The sequence below is a fragment of the Podarcis erhardii genome (genome assembly GCF_964252035.2).
Source record: "Podarcis erhardii genome assembly, chromosome: 16".
Classification (NCBI taxonomy): Eukaryota; Metazoa; Chordata; class Lepidosauria; order Squamata; family Lacertidae; genus Podarcis; species Podarcis erhardii.
The window spans coordinates 29,891,107-29,910,207 of record NC_138514.1 but is presented as its reverse complement, the minus strand read 5'-3'; the positions used below and the strand labels follow the sequence as shown (position 1 = coordinate 29,910,207).

General features: G+C 46.7%; 1 protein-coding gene across 8 annotated transcripts in view; it reads right to left on the bottom strand.

Moving 5' to 3' along the window:
- The window catches only part of AUTS2 (activator of transcription and developmental regulator AUTS2), a 690,192-nt gene that overhangs the window by 549,101 nt on the left and 121,990 nt on the right, over positions 1–19,101 (bottom strand). For all 8 annotated transcript variants that reach the window (XM_081843448.1, XM_081843455.1, XM_081843450.1 and 5 more), the window contains exon 2: positions 9,177–9,386. In XM_081843448.1, coding sequence (XP_081699574.1) covers positions 9,177–9,386 — 210 coding nt within the window. The remainder of the gene's footprint in view (positions 1–9,176; positions 9,387–19,101) is intronic.

Sequence of the window (19,101 nt, the reverse complement as noted above, 5' to 3'; positions counted from 1 at the left end):
TGGAAAATAATCATCTTTTAATCAAAAAACAAAATAATACACTGTCATCATAAGCTCAAGATGGGTTGTAACTTTAAATGGCCACTCCTCTGGGGGAAGCTTTTCTCAGCAGCATCCATCTTTTGCTTATAGAAATTAATATGGTTTTATTAACTTCCTGCCTCTATTTGCATTAACAAATATATTTTACTTGATGCCACATGGACCCTCTCTTTCCCCAGGCTCCAAGTATCTGGGAACATTAGACTAAAGTATAAGGACATAGGAACATAGGAAGAACCTGCCGGGTCAGGCCAAACCCCCATTTAGACCAGCTTTCTGTTCTCACCCTGGCCAACCAGAAGCTTATGGGAAGCCTGCAAGTGGGACCAGGGCACAATGGCCTTCTCCCCTCCTGTGGTTTCCAGAAACTGGTATTCAGAAGCATATTGCCTCCAAAAGCAGAGACAGAACAAAGCCATCATAGCTAGTAGACACTGGTAATGAGCCACTCCATGAGATTGTCTAACTCTCTTTGAAAGCCAACCACATTCTTGGCCATCACTGCATCTTTTAGCAGACCCTCCAAATGTCCCTATTTCCCAAGGACAGTCCCAGATTTACAGAAGCTGTCCCAGTTTCTGATTTGATCCCAGAACATCCTGCTTTTCTGTAGGATGTCCCTATTTTCAACAAAGAGATGTTGGAGGGTATGGAGGTATGTGTCCCCCGAGCCAAGGAAATAGGTAACTATGCAACCTTTAGAACAGTGTTTCCCTACCTTGTGCCTCCAGCTGTTTTTGAACTACAACTCCCATCATCCCTGACTAGCAAGACCAGTGGCAAGGGATGATGGGAATTGTAGTCCAAAAACAGCTGGAGGCACAAGGTTGGGAAACACTGCTTTAGAAGACACCTGAATAGGGAAGCTTTTTTAATGCTTAATGTTTTTATATATGTTAGAAGCCTCCCAGAGTGCTGGGGCAACCCAGTCAGGAGGGTGAAGTATAAATATTATTATTATTATTATTATTATTATTATTATTATTATTATTGAATAGGACATTCCTATTTTCATCGAGGAAATGCTGAAGGGTATGTTTTAGGAGTGAATTCCATAACGACATGCTGTGTGAAGTAGTAAGCCCCTTTTCTTAACTCCCCTCCCTCATTTTCTTGTATACACATTTATTTTACTGTATGTGCGCATGTCGGATGAAGAAAAGAAGTACAACAATGAGTTAGACAAAGAGGAGACAAGCTCTGGTGCTCCCACTACAGGTGTGCAGGTTGCATTTGTGTTTCAGACTTCAAAACTCTTTCAGGTTCATTGCAGAGTTGCAAAAAGAAAGAAAGTTACCTCACAACTTGCTTAAAGCAAGATTTTGAATTCAGTTTTACAGAACAACGGGGGGGGCTGGGGGGGTTGCCAATAAATTTATAGCTCCTGAAGAAGGAGTTTTGAACTCCAAAACATGAGGAGTAACCACAATGAATATCTTTCTTCAGTAAAAGCACTGGAGTTTGACTCTTCGTTCTCCGACGGCTTTGTGGGCATTACAGATTTATCTGATGTGGGTACCAAACAGCCAATACTCTGTTGAGTAAATTAGTCCCAATGGAAGATGGAGATTATCTGATTCACACCCACCCATACAGAATGCTTACAAAAAGGGGGTTCAGCATGTTTGCACACTGAAAGAAAATGTGATGGAACTCAGATTCATCAGTCAAGCGATTCAGCTGCAAAACTGTAAAGGTGTGTCTGTGTGTTCACTTTATGTTTTGATATGTGTGTGTTTAATGTAAGCTATCATGGGCCAGATGGTAAGATACCAAGCAGAATTAATTTAACACATTTTCTTCAAGATGTTACAATATTCAACAGCGTCTGCAATAAAGTCTCCCTTGCCTCCATCCAAGAAAAATTCAGCTCTGGTTCCTCCCACCAGCCCATATTTTTTGTGAGGTATTTTGTTTCCATTTCTAATCAGAGCAGAGAATTGTGAACTCTAATACAGTGGTACCTCGGGTTACATACGCTTCAGGTTACAGACTCCGCTAACCCAGAAATAGTACCTCGGGTTAAGAACTTTGCTTCAGGCTGAGAACAGAAATCGTGCTCCGGTGGCATGGCAGCAGCAGCAGGAGGCCCCATTAGCTAAAGTGGTGCTTCAGGTTAAGAACAGTTTCAGGTTAAGAACGGACCTCCGGAACGAATTAAGTACTTAACCCGAGGTACCACTGTAATGGTCAATGGAAGAAAGGAAGAAAAAAATTCTGCACCATCATTACCAAATAGGAGCAGGGGAGGGAGGAAGAGATTTCAGTTTTGGGGAGAAATGAGGAACTCAGCAACATCAAAGCCCCATCTGTACTATACATTTACAGCAATATCATGCCACTTTAAGCAATCAAGGCTTCTCCCAATGAACCCTGGAATCTGTAAAGGGTGCTGCTAAGAGTCATTAGGAGAGACTTATCCCATTCACAGACTGGCTCGGGATTACCAAACTTGGGTCTCCACCTGTTGTTGGACTACAACTCCCATCATCCCTAGCTAGGCGGACCAGTGATCTGGGTGATGGGAGTTGTAGTCCAACAACAGCTGGAGACCCAAGTTTGGGAAACCCTGGATTAGCTCCAGTTACAGATAGGTAGCCGTGTTGGTCTGCCATAGTCAAAACAAAACAAAAATTCCTTCCAGTAGCACCTTAAAGACCAACTAAGTCAGTTCTTGGTATGAGCTTTCGTGTGCATGCACACTTCTTCAGATACACCCTTCCAGTAGCACCTTAAAGACCAACTAAGTCAGTTCTTGGTATGAGCTTTCGTGTGTACCTGGATTAGCTGAATGAGTAATTCCCTCTTCCTGGGAAACTTGTGGAACTGTAGCTCTTCAAGGGGAATAAAGTGTCTCCTAACAACTCTCAACCTTAACAGGCTACAATCCCCAGGATTCTTTGGGGGAAGCCATGACTGTTTGAAGTGGAATGATACTGCTTTAGATGCACAATGCAGATGAGGCCCCAAAACTGATACAGTCACCTATTCCTAGCAGTAGAATTATACTTTGTGTCTGCAACCTGACCCAGGTTCAGCCCTTAACATGGCCAGGTAGTGCTGGGAAGACCCCATCTCCAAAACCTCAGAGAGCCCCTGCCAGCCACTCTAGTCAATAATGAGTTTGACAGACCCATAGTCTGTCTCAGCTGCTTCCTGTGTCCATGTATGAATATCCAATAATTCTTACACTTTAGCTGTTTGCTTTAGCAGAACAAAGAGTCGCACATGGCAGCAGTGGACAGCTTCCACCCCTTCTCCTAATTGTTTAGCGCCCCCCTGCCCCAGCCAAAGTTCAAAAGCCACCTGCAAGCCATCAGTTTAAACCTCTGGCAAAAGGGATTCTTCCACCTGTAACCTACTGGGCAAAAGAGGAAGATAACAAAGAGAAGTGAAAACAAAATAAAAAAATTCCTTCCAGTAGCACCTTAAAGACCAACTAAGTTAGTTCTTGGTATGAGCTTTCGTGTGCATGCACACTTCTTCAGATACACTGAAACAGAAGTCACCAGACCCTTCTATATAGTGAGAAGGTGGGGAGGGGTATTACTCAGAAGGGTGGTGGGAATGGGTGATTGGCAGATAGCTGTGATGAGCCTGTTGACGACTCTTAACGACTGCAATAGGTCTTACAGGAGAAGTGACTCCTCCAATTACATTTGACTCTGGTCCCACCTGCAGTTAGTAGGCAGCCCCTGATATATTAACTGAGTGACATGTGGCATTCATTGGGGGGGGGGAGTTGGCCACACTTGTTATAGGAGAGGCACAGGTGTCATTGAGCATGTCACTGAGCAACACCCACATACAAACCTGTGATGGCCTGGGATTTGGACTCAGAGGCTGAACCTGAGGAATCCCAGCCTGCACAGGATTCCCCGCCTCCAGAACCAGCTGAGCTGGGGCTGGGGCCTGAGCCTGAAAGGTCCTCACCTGTGCTGGATCCTCAGGTGCAGGCACCAGCTGAGTCTGCTCTGGCTCCTGAGGGGATGGAGGACCCATTGCCTGCAGGTGCTCCACCCTCAGTCCCTTCAAAGGAAGCGGAGGTTGCCTCTGGGTCTGGTAGCCCTCCAGCCTCTCCTGAGCTGCAGAGGCTCAGGGCAGAGAGGCGGAGGGAACTAAGTTCCTGCAGGAGGAGTGCTTGCCACCAGGCCAGGAGAGGCGAGTCACCTGAGGATCGAGTCCACCCTATGACTCGGGGGAGATAAAAGCCAGCCAGCCCCAGTCCCAAGTTGCGGGAGCAACATCATTGGTTGTCGGTTCCAGCCTGATCCCTGACCTGCTTCCCTGCCGGAGTTCCTGACCTCACCCGACGCCCTGCCCTGCACCCAGCTTCGACTTCTATGGACTGCCTTCATATTGCACCATTGACCTCGGACTGGACTCGGACCTCGCCTCTCGGTTAGCCTCCAGGACCAGCACAAAACCTCTGGTGCTGCTTTACCCAGAGTCAGTCTGTTCCATCTAGACTAGAGTTTCCCAAACTTGGGCCTCCAGCATTTTTTGGGACTACATTTCCCATCATCCCTGACCACTGGTCCTGCTAGCTAGGAATGATGGGAGTTGTAGCCCCAAAACAGCTGGAGAGCCAAGTCTGGGAAACACTGATCTAGAACACTACTCCTTATTCTAGTTAGTGGTGGATCTCCAAGTTCTTAAGCACTTGAGATCCCTATTAGAAACATAACTGGAACCTGCTGCATCAAACCAATGGCCCATCTTGTCTACCCATCTGCTCTAACCATGGCTGGCCGGCTGGCCCTATGGGAAGCCTGTAAACAGAACCCGAGCACAACAGCAGTGCTCTGGAGAACCCCAAAACTGCAATGTCTGCATGCATGCCAAACACTCCTACCCCACCCTTGACCTACCAACATTGAGTAGGACTAGGGCTTCCAAGCATGCTTTAGGCATCTTGGATTATATTCCAGGGAGCTCTATATGCCTTTGCCTGATAAGTCCCTAGAAGGCAGGCATATACATTTGTTTCGGTGGGATTGGCAGGCAGCATAAATTCTGGTGGAGTCCAATCTTAAATTAATAAGATTGTCAAAATAAAGCCAGGATAGAAGCCTGTGTATTTGATACAGTCACGTCAATCCGTTCTTCCCTCCTTCTCTGAAACCCACCCACTGCTTTCTTTTCAATTAGCAGTTCTTGGATGGGGAGTAATGAAAGCAGTTGCTAAAGAGCACTCACACGTCAACGTTGAGGCTGCAAATCCAAAACTTTAAATAGCATGTTGTAAATCGCTTGTCACTGCTGTCAACTTGCCTTGGAACAGCACAGCAAGACGCAATCCAAACTCATCGGCTTCGCTCCCCCCCCCCCCAACTGTTGGCACAACCAATCAGACACTTCTCCCCTTCCCAGCTTCAATTTCCACTGTCTCGCTAACACTCTACCAAGACAGGTGTGCCCCACCATTGACAAAAGAAGGGGGGAGGAAGTAAAATGGTTTAATCCTCTCCCACACCTGGACCCAGTTTTGGCAGCTGGGTCCTTGTCACACAACCCAGGCTGCATTCACACAACAGTTTATTCCATTTGGTGGGTGTTTCCCTAACTATCAATTTCCACCTTATCTTTGAGCTTTCACACAGCCTAAAAACCGCTTCTGGAAATATAGCAGAATGTAGCACAGGATGAGGCAGGATGCACATCAGGCAGGGCTCTTTTGAGCATGGATCAAGCAACGAGGAAGATCTCCAGGTAGACTCTACACATGAGTAGCATCACTACCCCTCGTGGGGAGAAAATCCCATTGCTGAACGATGCCCTGTGCGAATAAGTACTTTCTTTCAACAGTCCTGAATCTCCCAACATTCAGCTTCATCAGAGTTCCTTGAGTTCCAGTATGATGTGAGAGGGAGATTATGCTCCTTCTCCAAACCATTCAATGTTTTATACACTTCTCCAACCTGTCCCCTTTTCTCTAAATTTCTAAGCCTTGCAGATGTTCCTCTTTGTGTGTGTTGTGATGCACGACTGCAATGCCCAGCTTTATATTATGAGGTACTTCTTGGCCAGATGGCTATCTTCAACACTTCCAAGGAAGCATTTCCTGAACAGTGGAAATACCACTGCAGTCAGCACCGGGTGACATGGACATGCCTGGAGTCTGGCGTTACAGTTCATTAAAAGTGACACAATCCGACAAGGAACAAGATGAATTTCTCATTCTAACTGTGCGCCAAGTGATATTTCCTTCCTACTTGGAACGGCTCAAAACCTCCCATCTTCTTTTCACAGGATTCTCCGATTTGGAACACCAGCACTCAAATATTGTCTTAGAAATATGGAACGTCACATACTGAATATTTACTGGGCTCTAACCAGATGCTACTATGTGGAGCTAAGAAGTACAGAAATAAAACAATTAATAACCATAATAATAAATGTGTTCTTATAATAAACTCTTCAGAACAGTTTCAGTCTTTGCAGAAGTCTTTTTTTCTTTTTCATTTCAACCAATCCTTGCTTGTGCCTTCTGCCAGATATTCAGAAGGTGCTTTATGTTGTTGTGAGCAAGCTTGCAAGACAAGAGGTTTGCTCGTGTCCAATTTGTTGGATCTACCTTTACATTAGACCAGGCTTCCTCAACCTTGGCCCTCCAGATGTTTTGAGACTACAGTTCCCATCATCCCTGACTGCTGGTCCTGCTAGCTAGGGGTCATGGAAGTTGTAGGCCAAAAACATCTGGAGGGCCGAGGTTGAGGAAGCCTACATTAGACCCTCCCTTAAGCAATCTCAGAGAAACCCTTGTGTGCTTTGGGGACTCCCAAGAAGCAAACTATGCCAGAAAGCTTTTCTACAAAGATTCATAAGGCAGCTCATTTTGTTTCACATCAGGCAGGGCATTCAACACCACTGAGAGGTTGCATGTTGTGTCCAAATGAGCATAAGCAGGCATGCAATGTCTCTTCCTCCGTGAGGAAAGACAGCTTTGAGGGGGAAATATGGGAGAAATGGTTGGGATCAGACACCTGGCCACCATCTCTCCACTTCTGAGTAGCTTCACCTTCCCACCCAAGTTCAAAATGCAGGTAAACTTGCATTTTGAAGAGTTTGGATTTGATATCCCGCTTTATCACTACCCGAAGGAGCCTCAAACATTCTCCTTTCCCTTCCTACCCAACAACAAACACTCTGGGAGGTGAGTGGGACTGAGAGACTTCAAAGAAGTGTGACTGGCCCAAGGTCACCCAGCAGCTGCATGTGGAGGAGCGGAGACGGGGACCTGGTTCACCAGATTACAAGTCCACCGCTCTTAACCACTATACCACACTGGCTCTCTGGATCTGATTTGGGCATGGACAACAACTTGTGGGGCCATTTGATGTCAAGGAGTGGCAAGTATACAAAGTATATAAAAGGTTAAGCAACCATCTCCTACTTGTTCATTTAAACTTTTCTTTGAATGGTGTTGCAGTTCCATGGTGAATGTTTGTGTCGATACATGTACTTCCTAAGTGCGCTTGCGCATGCACACACACACACACGAAGCCACTTTATACTAGAAATGATCACTATTATTTCAGAAACCATATGGTCACCCCCCAAAAAAACTTAATTATGAGCACGCCATTAAGGGTTTGCCTGTAAGAAAAGGCGAAGGAAGATCATGGCTGTTCTCGCTATCATACAGCATGGCAGGGTAGCCAAGGGCTCATGTGCTACAAACCAGCAAGTTTAACTCCCTGCACAAGCCAAGAGTGCATCCTCAGTACTTAGAGATGCCATGCCAGCATAGCATCTAGGCAACGGTTGCACTATGTACTCAACAACAGGTTAGGCACCTTCCTAAGATGCCATTCGTATTGTGCCTGTCAGCATCTGTTATGAGCCCTGCATCCAGCAGTGAACTGAACATGGAGGCTGCAGGGGCACCAGATATGGAGCAGGATCTAGATCAGGGCTCAGAGCAGACTGCAGAAGATCACTGGAGGCTACTGCACCTGAGGCAGTTGGACAATAACTCCCAGAGGAACCTCCCAGACCACCAGGGCCTATAGGGTCACAGCCCAGGCTCTCAGAGGCACTTTCCCCTGCTCCTGAAGAACCAGATGCCTCCTACCACACATCACCATTCCAGCAATACCAGGAGCACATCAGGAGAAAAGACTAAAGATCACCAGTCCAGCAATACCAGGAGCACATCAGGAGAAAACTATAGAATGAAGGCTATCTATCTTCAGGTCAGAAGGTTGGCCAGTTAAGGCCCTGAATTTCTCTCAAGGGGGTGGAGCCTGGAGGAGGTTGAGGACAGAGACACCAAAGGCCTCAGGCTCCTCCCAAACTTTGAAAGAGCTAGTTGCTCACTTGGAGTTATCTGTGGTCGTAATGAACAAAGCCAAACAGTGACCCATTTCCTTAAAAAGAAAGAAATTTTACAAAACCCTTCTGGAGGAAATGAAATTCTGATCCTACCAGGTGGGGAGGGGAAATGAAAATATAATATAATAAATAAAACCTTGACATTTGAAATAGGGTGCTATTTATCCATCTAAACTCACCATTGGAAACAGCCATTTCTGTCCCTGAAATCTCCAGCTCATCTGTCCTTCTATGTTCATTAGTTAGTTTTCCCTTTTTTCTCCTTTAATTGCCAACCCCTGGGATTTTAGTAAAAAATATTTAAAGCAACAACAACCACCCTGCTGTTGTACAGCTGCGATGGACGTATCTCGTAAAGCAGAAATGAAAGTTGTGGGGAGGAATCCAGCAGACACAGATCTCAGAAGCAATCCTGCTTACAAACTCATTTGCATGCACCACCTTCTGGCTCAACACCATTCCCCTAGAGCTGTGGCCTCTTTGTTGCCCCCCCCCCCCCGGCCACCTGTAATACTGAGACAACCCTAGTCCCATCCGTTCCATTGACTGGAGTAGCAACTCATTTACATTTAGGAATTGTTAAGCCAGAGAAACACCCAAGACAACATCAGCCCAACTTTGACTCAACATTCCATTCCCATCTTGCCAAGAGGCAACCTCAAGGGCCCAACCCCAAGAGGAGAAAGACATTGCAGCAGAATCCAGGAGGGAAAACAATGCCAGAGATAGCAAACAGATATGTCTAAAGTGGAGAAATAAGGCCATCCCACTCCGATACATTTTTCACCGCTTCCTACCTGACTGAGTCCTTTCAGGAACTTCTTCCTTTTCCTGAGATGTTGGCAGAGGTTGCGGTCATTCTCCCGGTCTGAGCTGTAGTGGCGATGGTGCAGTCTGTTCTTTTTCAGGTGGTACGGCAGTCCATTAGTGAGCACGTCCCGTTTCTTCTTCACAAAGGGGTCCAGGGGCTTCTCCATGAGGTCATGAGGCTTCACCACAACCTCCTTCTGCATGGTTGGGAGGGGAGAAAGAGAAAGGAATCCTGTTGTTGTTTTGGAAGACTATCAACTACAAGTGCAAGGTTTTAGTGAATGCAGCTAAGTTTTCAAATTCAGTAACACGGTGGCCAACTTTTAAACTAGATCCTGCAGCTGCCATAGCTTAGTGGAGAGCACATGCACACAGGAAAGTCACTTTTGCCATTCCAAGAGTGGTTTATCAATCAACACCATTTCTCGGGTAACTCTAGTTCTGCGAGGGGAATAGGGACCTTTTTACAACTCACAGCACTCTTAACAAACAGCAGTCCCGTCCCCCCGGATTCTTTGGAAGAAGCCCTGACAGTTGAAAGGGTTAACTTGGGACCCATTAGCACTATACAATCTGGAACAGTGGTGGGAGACCCCATTTTGCCCAAGTCATGCCTCTCTGCTCCACACCTGATGCCATCAGGTGTGGAGCAGATTGGGCATGGCTGAACTGCAAAGCAGTTGATTCTGGTGAGGTCAGACTCCTATGTATAGTTTGCTCTAGGGAGCTTAGTTTGGTCAGAATCGAATACAGTGGTACCTCTGGTTATGAACTTAATTCGTTCTGTAGGTCCATTCTTAACCTGAAACTGTTCTTAACCTGAGGTACCACTTTAGCTAATGGGGCCTCCTGCTGCCGCCATGCCACCAGCATGCGATTTCTCTTCTCATCCTGAGGTAAAGTTCTTAACCCAAGGTACTACTTCCGGGTTAGCGGAGTCTGTAACCTGAAGTGTTTGCAACCCGAGGTGTTTGTAACCCGAGGTACCCCTGTATACACTTCCAGAGTTAACACTAAATTACTTCTGGTTAATGAGTCACCATAGCTGCTCCAAGGGCTGTTAAAATTTGTGTCCTGGGCTTTTTAGACTTGTCGCAGTGGAAAACAGGAGTGCCTGGCGTGCTCTGGTCCATGGGGTCACGAAGAGTCGGACATGACTAAACAACAACAACCCATATGTTATCTGAAACCACAGGGCCACCTTGGTTGCCAGAGGAGATTTATTTTCCCCCTAGCACTCCTGGAGTGGCTCCAGTTGTGTGGCTCCAAACTGGCACTGTTGCCCCCTCTGTCACTGAGGACATGGAGACACCAATGCCATTGTGAAGAGACGTTTCATGGCCAGCCCACCAGGCGGAGTTCTTTTTGCTCCCTCAGGCGAAATATGCCTCTTGCTTGCCATGCTGAGGCCGTGCCCGCTCCACTTCCTCCTAACAGGAGCCCAGGGAGGATGTCAACTGCTGGATCAATGTGTTCGCTTGCGCAGCTATGTCTTTGCACCTGCTTATGTATCACACTGATCTCAGCATGAAAGGTTTTGACAGAAAACGTAATCCGAGTCCAAGCCCTTCATCCAGTGGGAGCCAGGACAAAGGCTAGACTTAACGCTTATCTCAGATCTCAAATATCACAAGTGTTACTCCCAATGGCAAGGAAGGAAGGAACAAGTTCTGCCGTTAAAGGTCACCTACCGATAAGACAAAAAGAATGGCTAATCCGGCAAAAAGTAAACATGAACCACGGGGGGAGGGGAGACTTATCACCACTTTGTAATACAACAAAAAAGTAACCCAAACAGGAAAATATATAGACACATAATCCAAATATATAGACACATAATCCTGTGAGGCCCTATGCTCTCAAGCTCTGACTCTTGTTTGTCTGGGGCCCACTAGACCTACAGAACCAGCCACTATGATGAGTACAAAGCACACTATAGGTCAGCCATGATGAATTAAACTGGATGACCCCATGTCATCTCGGTATCATGTCTGTTATAAGCTGCCTTGGTGCTGTTTGCTAAGACCTTGGCATCCTCAGCTGAAAAACAGGATTGAAGCCAGAGCAAATGGCACAGCAAGAGAGTGGTGAGGTGTGTCAAGGTGCCTCAGGTGGAGAACCGCTGGTGAAGCAAGGATCCCAGTTTCCCCGCCCCCAGGTATATTAGGGTAATTGGTTACCCACCTCAATCATAGAATTGTAACATTGGGAGGGACCCTAAGGATCATCTAATCCAACCCCTTGCAATGCAGGAATATGCAACTGTCCCATACGGGGATCAAACCTGCAACCTTGGAGTTGTGGTTCGAGGACCCGACCCCCGCAATGTGAAATGAATACACAAGGACAGGTGATATAAGGTTAATGGGCAAGGAAAGGCCACAACTTTATTGATTACAGCAGTGAAAAGGTATTGGCTTAGGCATTGGATCTCTAAAACAAGTGGGTTTATTCACCAGTAGGTGGAGCCTGTTGAGGCTAATCCAACTATAGGCTCTCCCCTGATGTTACCGAGGGTCGTGCCATGGCCTCCCGCCAAGCAGGCATCGGACAGAATACATGACCGCCAGATTCCTTTAACGGAATACCCAAAAATTGAAGGCATAGGCGATGGCCACACCTAGCCCTTTGACACACCACAACACATTATTCCAATGCCTAACCTACCCACCAATACCACAAAAGTTGTGATGATTGCTACAAGGTAGGCGAAAAAAACAAAAAAGCCTAATGCCAAATGGAAAAACTCCTACCAGGCCCCCTGGGCAACCAGGGCGACCAACCTAAGGTCCATAGCAAGGCCAATGACCTAAGCCCTAACTCAAAGGGAGTGGAGGGTGGGTGACTCGCGACGAGAAGACGGCGAAGAATGAGGCCGGGGAGAGGCTGGTGCTGCAGCAAAAGGCTGCAGAACACTCCCCTCTGTGGCACCTGGTTGGATGCCTACCGAGGGGCATGGGCGCCAGCCAGGTGAGGTGGAGGCAGGGGGCTAACGCCCCCTGCTAGGGGCGGTGCTCGGGCTCCTGCCCACAACCACTCCCCTCTCTTCCAGGGAGGAGAGTCTTTATCAGCACCAGGCTCTAACCAACTGAGCTAACAAAACCAATACAAAAGGAAAGAAAAGTCCCCCCCGGGGTGTACAGAGAACCCTCCCCTTCCTCAGTGTGTCTGGACACCCACCCACCTAATAAACAACTGTGATTGATCCAGTTGCCTTCCTCACCGCATACACCATCTTACCTGGGCACTGAACGAGGCAAATATATTATGGGTTGCATATATTATGTTGCTCCTCACTAGGGGCTACTTCCTCATGAACTGGAAGAACTTGCAATGGATGTGTGGATGTGTGTGTGTGTGATAGAATCACAGAATCATAGAGTTGGAAGGGACCCTGTCCCATACGGGAATCGAACCTGCAACCTTGGCATCATCAACACCACATTCTAACCAACTGAGCTATCCAGGTTGCAAGGCTTCATGGGCTAGCCCTGCTGTCAGACCATGGGCCCATCATCCACACATTCAGCCAGCAGATGAAGAGGGTCTGCACCCATTCGGCGAGTCTCTCCCCTCACAGGGCTTTCTTTCACATGTCAAACAAGTTGTGATCAGTTCCTATAAGCAGAACCAGCTTAGTGTGGAAGGAAAATGTTCTCTATTTAAATATGGCTATGCACTTATTGAATCCATCAGGGTGAATAGTAAAGTTTATAAAACACTGTGCAGACATGGCAGAGGGAGAGATCAATAGAGAGATGATTGCAGAGTAACTGGAGAATTAGATGTCAGATTTATCCTGAAACAGATTGAACGAAATGCTCTGTGATAACCCGGTAAGATGCACCATCGATACCTTTAATTCATAATCTATGATTTCAAAATTTACTTAACTTGCAGGAAAGACGTCTTGATTTGTTAAACAGAATAGTCTGAAATGGCTAAAAGGGAAGGGGTCCCAGCCTACCAGTGCCTGAAAGGAAGACTGTTTGGCAGGACTTAAGAGTTTCTGGCTGGAAATTCAAGCTATCAGATACTAAGGCCAGATAAAAGGTAAAGGTAAAGGTGCCCCTGCCCATACGGGCCAGTCTTGACAGACTCTAGGGTTGTGCGCCCATCTCACTCTATAGGCCGGGAGCCAGCGCTGTCCGCAGACACTTCCAGGTCACGTGGCCAGCGTGACAAGCTGCATCTGGCGAGCCAGCGCAGCACACGGAAACGCCGTTTACCTTCCCGCTAGTAAGCGGTCCCTCTTTATCTACTTGCACCCAGGGGTGCTTTCGAACTGCTAGGTTGGCAAGCGCTGGGACCGAACGACGGGAGCGCACCCCGCCGCGGGGATTTGAACCGCCAACCATGCGATCGGCAAGTCCTAGGCGCTGAGGTTTTACCCACAGCGCCACCCGCGTCCCAACAAGGCCAGATACACACTTTATATTTAAAGCATCATTATACCCCTTAAACAATCATGGCTTTCCCCCAAAGAATCCTGGAGAATCCTTTGGCCCCAAGAATTCTTAGGAAACCCAAATTCCCCTCACAGAGCTACAATTCCCTAGGAAGAGAGGTTGACTGCATAGCCGCCAAGTGTCCTGGAAAAAAATGGGACATCCCATTTTTTTTCTTTGCTAGATTGCAGCAGATATTTGGAGTGTCATGCTTTCACCTCTAAAAAGCACTTTTTCCAGGGCCGCACAAGATCATGCCCCCCAAAAGTACAGCGTGTGGTTTTTTTAAGCGAGATCATGGTGCAGGTCACGTGACTTGCTGTGGCGCATGTGCCGACAGACGCACATCCCAATTTTTGATCTGAAAAAGTTGGAGCAGTATGTGGTTGTTAAATCACTCTGGGAATGAGGGGTCTATGAAGGGCATGGGGGTGTCCTATCACATCTGAGTACCCTTAAACTACAGCTCCCACGTTCCATCCCCAACAGCTTCAATTAAACAACTCAGAGAGCAGGTGATGAAAAATAAATTTCTCTCCTTAAGACTGCTGGGCCATTAAGAGGAGGGGGGAGACAAAACCTCAGCAGTACAGCATCTGCTTTGCATGCAAAAGGTCCCCAACATTTCCAATTAGGACTGGGGGAGAACCCTGCCTGAAACCCGGAGGGTTGCTGCAAGTCATTGGTAGGAACTTCAGAAGCTGCCTATCCAGCTCAGCATTATTTACACTGACTAGAAGCAGCTCTCCATGAAATCAGGCATGGTTCTCTCTCAGAGCCCTGCCTGGAGATCAAATCTGGGACCTTCTGCATGTAAAGCAGATGTTCCACAGGGAACAGAGCAAACTATGCTGAGCTAAATAGATAAATAGCTTGGCCTGGTGTAAGGCAGCTCCCTCTGTTTCTATGTGGCTGCAGGGAGGAGAGTGTTGACAACACTGGGTTATGTGAGCGGACTTCATCATTACGGAACCCGCAAGCTAATCAATGTGTGCAAATGCCACTTGAAAATGATCTACCGCTTTGCCACTTCTTTGCCGCCTACCCAAAGAAATGAGCTCATCACAAAGACTGGATGGCTCTATCTAGTAATCCTACCCCAGAGGCATTGGGTGAATTCTTTCTGAGAGTGATCTAGAAATTACAAGAAGCCCAACTGAAGTCTCTGAAAATGCCACTTCACCAATTAACCCACTTTCATTTCTGAGAAATAGCTAGCATAAAGGAATTGGTGTGTGGCTGTGGGTGTGGGTCTCCCCCCCCACACACACTTTTATGTATTAAAATTTTAACTATTAAAGTCTAGGGTTGCCATATTTCTAGAAGACAAATTCAGGACACAAAAGTTGGTGAGCTTTTGGGGGGAAATGAAACTCAAAGATGGTGAGCTTGGTTCTGTGCCCCCCTCCCCATTATTCCTGTCCCCTTAAATCCTGCCTCCACCCATGACCCTTTCCACTGATAATTACCTTTCAGTTACAGTGGTACCTCGGGTTACAGACGCTTCAGCTTACAGACGCTTCAGGTGACAGACTCCGCTAACACAGAAATAGTACCTCAGGTTAAGAACTTTACCTCAGGATGAGAACAGAAATTGTGTGGTGGCAGCAGCGGGAGGCCCCATTAGCTAAAGTGGTGCCTCAGGTTAAGAACAGTTTCAGGTTAAGAACGGACCTCCAGAACGAATTAAGTTCTTAACCTGAGGTACCACTGTATTTTAAGCCTCCACACCCCCAACTGCTCCCTGCCTTGACCTGCCCTTCTTTGGCTGGCCTGATTGCAGCTGGAACAGCCCTGGTTCCTGTTATAAGTGGATTGGGTCCTCCTTAAAGGGCCAGTCATATCAGAAGCCATTCTGCCCGCAGATCTTCGCAGGGGAGTTTTCAATTAGGCTCTTGCTCACAACCCTCTACTCTTTTCACAACCCAGGAATCTTATCCTCAGAAGGGAAACTCCCCACACACCGGTGAGCTGAAAGAGGCATGAGCTCCCACCTAGATCTAAAATTCTGCAATGAAAACAAATCACCATTATTTTAAAAGTCATAAGGAGGGTGGGAAGAAAGGGAAAGAGCTGTTGTTGTTGTTGTCCCCCCCTCCCCGCGCTTTGCTCCCAGCTGATCAACCCAAGAGCAAACGGAACACAAGCACTATTTGGAAGGCACTAGTAGTAGTAGATTAATGAATGTAATTATCTCCCATTGTGAAAGAGCAAGCTGCAAGGCCTATAATTTATAGGGTGCTATAAAGTTCTAATGTGTTTTTACGTCCATAAGCTGCTTAACCATAATCTAATGCATTTGCGCCCAACCCTCTTCCTAAGTGGTTTTCAGCCATGCAAGGAGAATAAATCCCTCCAACCTGGCCACTTTCGCCTGGTGTTACTCCACTGGATAAACCAACCTTTCAGCTGGGCATTGGAAAGGAAAATACACAGGAGCACAAGAACTGCTTTCACTGATTTGGCTGAAGGCCAGAAGGCCAGGATTTATATATATATATATATATAAGCAACAAAGCACACACAGTTAGATACATGGAAATGCATGACAAATTGAGCAGCCCTTCCAAGGAAAAGGTTCCTCTGCTGCTCAGATTGTCAAATGAGATTTCCAGTGGTTCCCTTTTTTAAAAAGCTTGGGGTGTCCTGGTTTTTACTTTTTGAAATATGGCAACCCTAGAAAAGCAGATTTTTTTTAAAAAAATGGTTATAAGCATCTTTGATTTCTATCACAAACCTGCATTACGTAGAACATCAGAATATCTCACACCTGTGTTACATAGAACATCAGTGCAACCCAAAATATGAACTTGCATATTTTATTAAATGTGCTCACCCCGTAAATGGAGTCCATTTGCATCTCTCCACAGTACTAACCACTCCCCTGACTCTGATTATCTGAGACTTGACCTCCAATTCTCAGATAATCTGATGGTTAAGAATATTGATGTACAACAACAAAAAAGATGTCAATTAGAGATTACCGGTAATTTGTAATATACGCATCAATGGGAAAACATCATGGACTTCTCTAAGAACGGAAGTAGGAAATCAGTCTTTGGGGGGAAATATATAAAATTAATTCCAATCTGGCAATGATCTGTAACAAATTTGGAAAACCAATAGAAATTACTTGTGGGAGTGTCCTGTTAACATTCAGATATTCCTGCCCCTCTTTTAAAGGTAAAGGGACCCCTGACCATTAGGTCCAGACATGACCAACTCTGGGGTTGCGGCACTCATCTCACTTTATTGGCCGAGGGAACCAGCGTACAGCTTCCGGGTCATGTGGCCAGCATGAGTAAGCACATGGAAATGCCGTTTACCTTCCCGCAGGAGCGGTACCTATTTATCTACTTGCACTTTGATGTGCTTTTGAACTGCTAGGTTGGCAGGAGCAGGGACCGAGCAATGGGAGCTCACCCAATTGCGGGGATTCGAACCACCGACCTTCTGATCGGCAAGTCCTAGGCTCTGTGGTTTAACCTACAGCACCACCCGCGTCCCTTGCCCCTCTTTTAGAGAATACTTAATTATTATTTTTTCCCCTGCCTTGATTTTGCCAGCAGTCAATAGGATGGAGAATTTGAGGGAGGTCATTTTTACACAACCCGACCCCACCATACCCCACACCACAAATATTAAAAAAACTGACTTGCATTCAAATTACTTTGCAAGACCCCCCCATCTTATCCCTCCCCCCAATTAATAATCTGACGTACATGGATTTGAAACCCTAGCTTCAAATAAAACATCCATTAAAGATAATTTGAACAAGGGAACAAACAATCTTAAAAGCAAATCTTCTCAATGCTGAAGCGCAAGCCATTACATGGGCAGACTGCATGCGAGGGAAGAGCAGGCCAGGCTAAAAAGCTCACTGAGGATAAATTAGAAACATAGTCAATAAATAATGGATGCATATATATTTTTTCCCAACTGAAAATGGATGGCTTTGAATCTTCCGTGGGAACAAGAGGGTACGCTTCGGATTTGGTTAGGGACTAGAACAACTTGCTTGAAAGAGGTGTCCCTTCATAAGGTCAGGAGGTTTTCATTCCCTTATGTAGCCTCAGGCTGGATCTACTGTACACTGGAATGTTTAACAATATTTCCCCCGATTAGAACAATATTCTACCTCCAACAACAGAGGTAGAATGTAGCTATCATGCTGCCTTTTAAAGACATCACTGAGGTCACTAAGAGACAGGTACAGGTGTTGGCTAACAGAGCCCTGCTGAATGGTGAACCAGCTCTTTGACTGCCGTGAAAATATCAGGCAAAGGAAGTGATGTCAGGGCTGGCTCAAGTGGCTCCCACTCGACTTCTGGGTTGTCCAGCGCCACCAGCGCATGGCTCAAGTCCTGCCCCCCACACCTCTCTTGTTGGACTCTTCCTTCCTCTCCAACAGAGGTTGCCCATCTCTAACCTCTTGGAATGCTGCTACAGGACTCATGACACAGAACATGCTTTGCATGCAGGTCTCAGATTCAAACTCTGGCATCTCAAGTTGGAAAGATCTGAAACCTGCCCTGTCTGAAACCATGGAAGAGTCGCTGTTGGTCAGCGTAGCTCAGCCTCTCTAAACTTGGAGCCCTCAAGACTAAAACTCCCATCATCCTTGAGCCATTGGACCTATTGGCTGGGGCTGATTGGAACTGTTGCCCAGCAACATCTTGGGGGAAGCAGGTTGAAGAAAGTTGACACAGTCAATACCAAGCTAAGGATGTAACAGTTTCCTATGGTTTGCAAGGTAATTCTGAGACCTAGAGTGTCTTCCTTTGTACCTCAAAACCTATTGATACTCTTTACCTCCAGATTAGTTTTGGTAAGCAGTAGGGATGGAAGGATCTGTCAATTTCAGTTCTGTTTTTTCCTTTTTCCAGTTTTAAATTCAGCTTGTCTTTCTGTAGCAATTTGCATTAAAAAATAATCATGAAAATTCATCAGCATACAATATTTCTGATAAGCAATTATGAGAAACAGATATTGTCAGGGGCTCAGGAGCAGAGGCACAGGGAAGAGAGGAAATGGAGAGCGAAGGGGAAGAATCTGAGGGCAGCGTAGGAGAAGATGACAGTGGCCCGAGAGATTCCATGAGCCTCTCCAGCGAATCAGAAGATTCACAGAAGGGGGCGCCGGTGGCCAGGGCAAGGGGGGTCCAAAAGGGGACACTCCAGAAGCAAGGGGCCAGCGGGGACTCGCAGAGCAGCAGTTAGAGATCAGGACCAGCATCCCCACCAGAGCGTAGTGGGGGGGAAGAGTCCCAGAGCTCGGGGCCAGCGTCTCCCCCAGCAGGGAGAGAAGATGAGTCAGGGCTGACCACGCCTCCATCGGAGAGCCAGGGAACGGAGGGGAGGCCAGGTCCAGCTAGCCTCCCAGAAGAGGGAAGTAGTGACAGAAGCAGTGTAACGGTCAGGAGGAAGGTCACTGGGTTGGCGCGAGAGCCAAGTTCAAATGTACA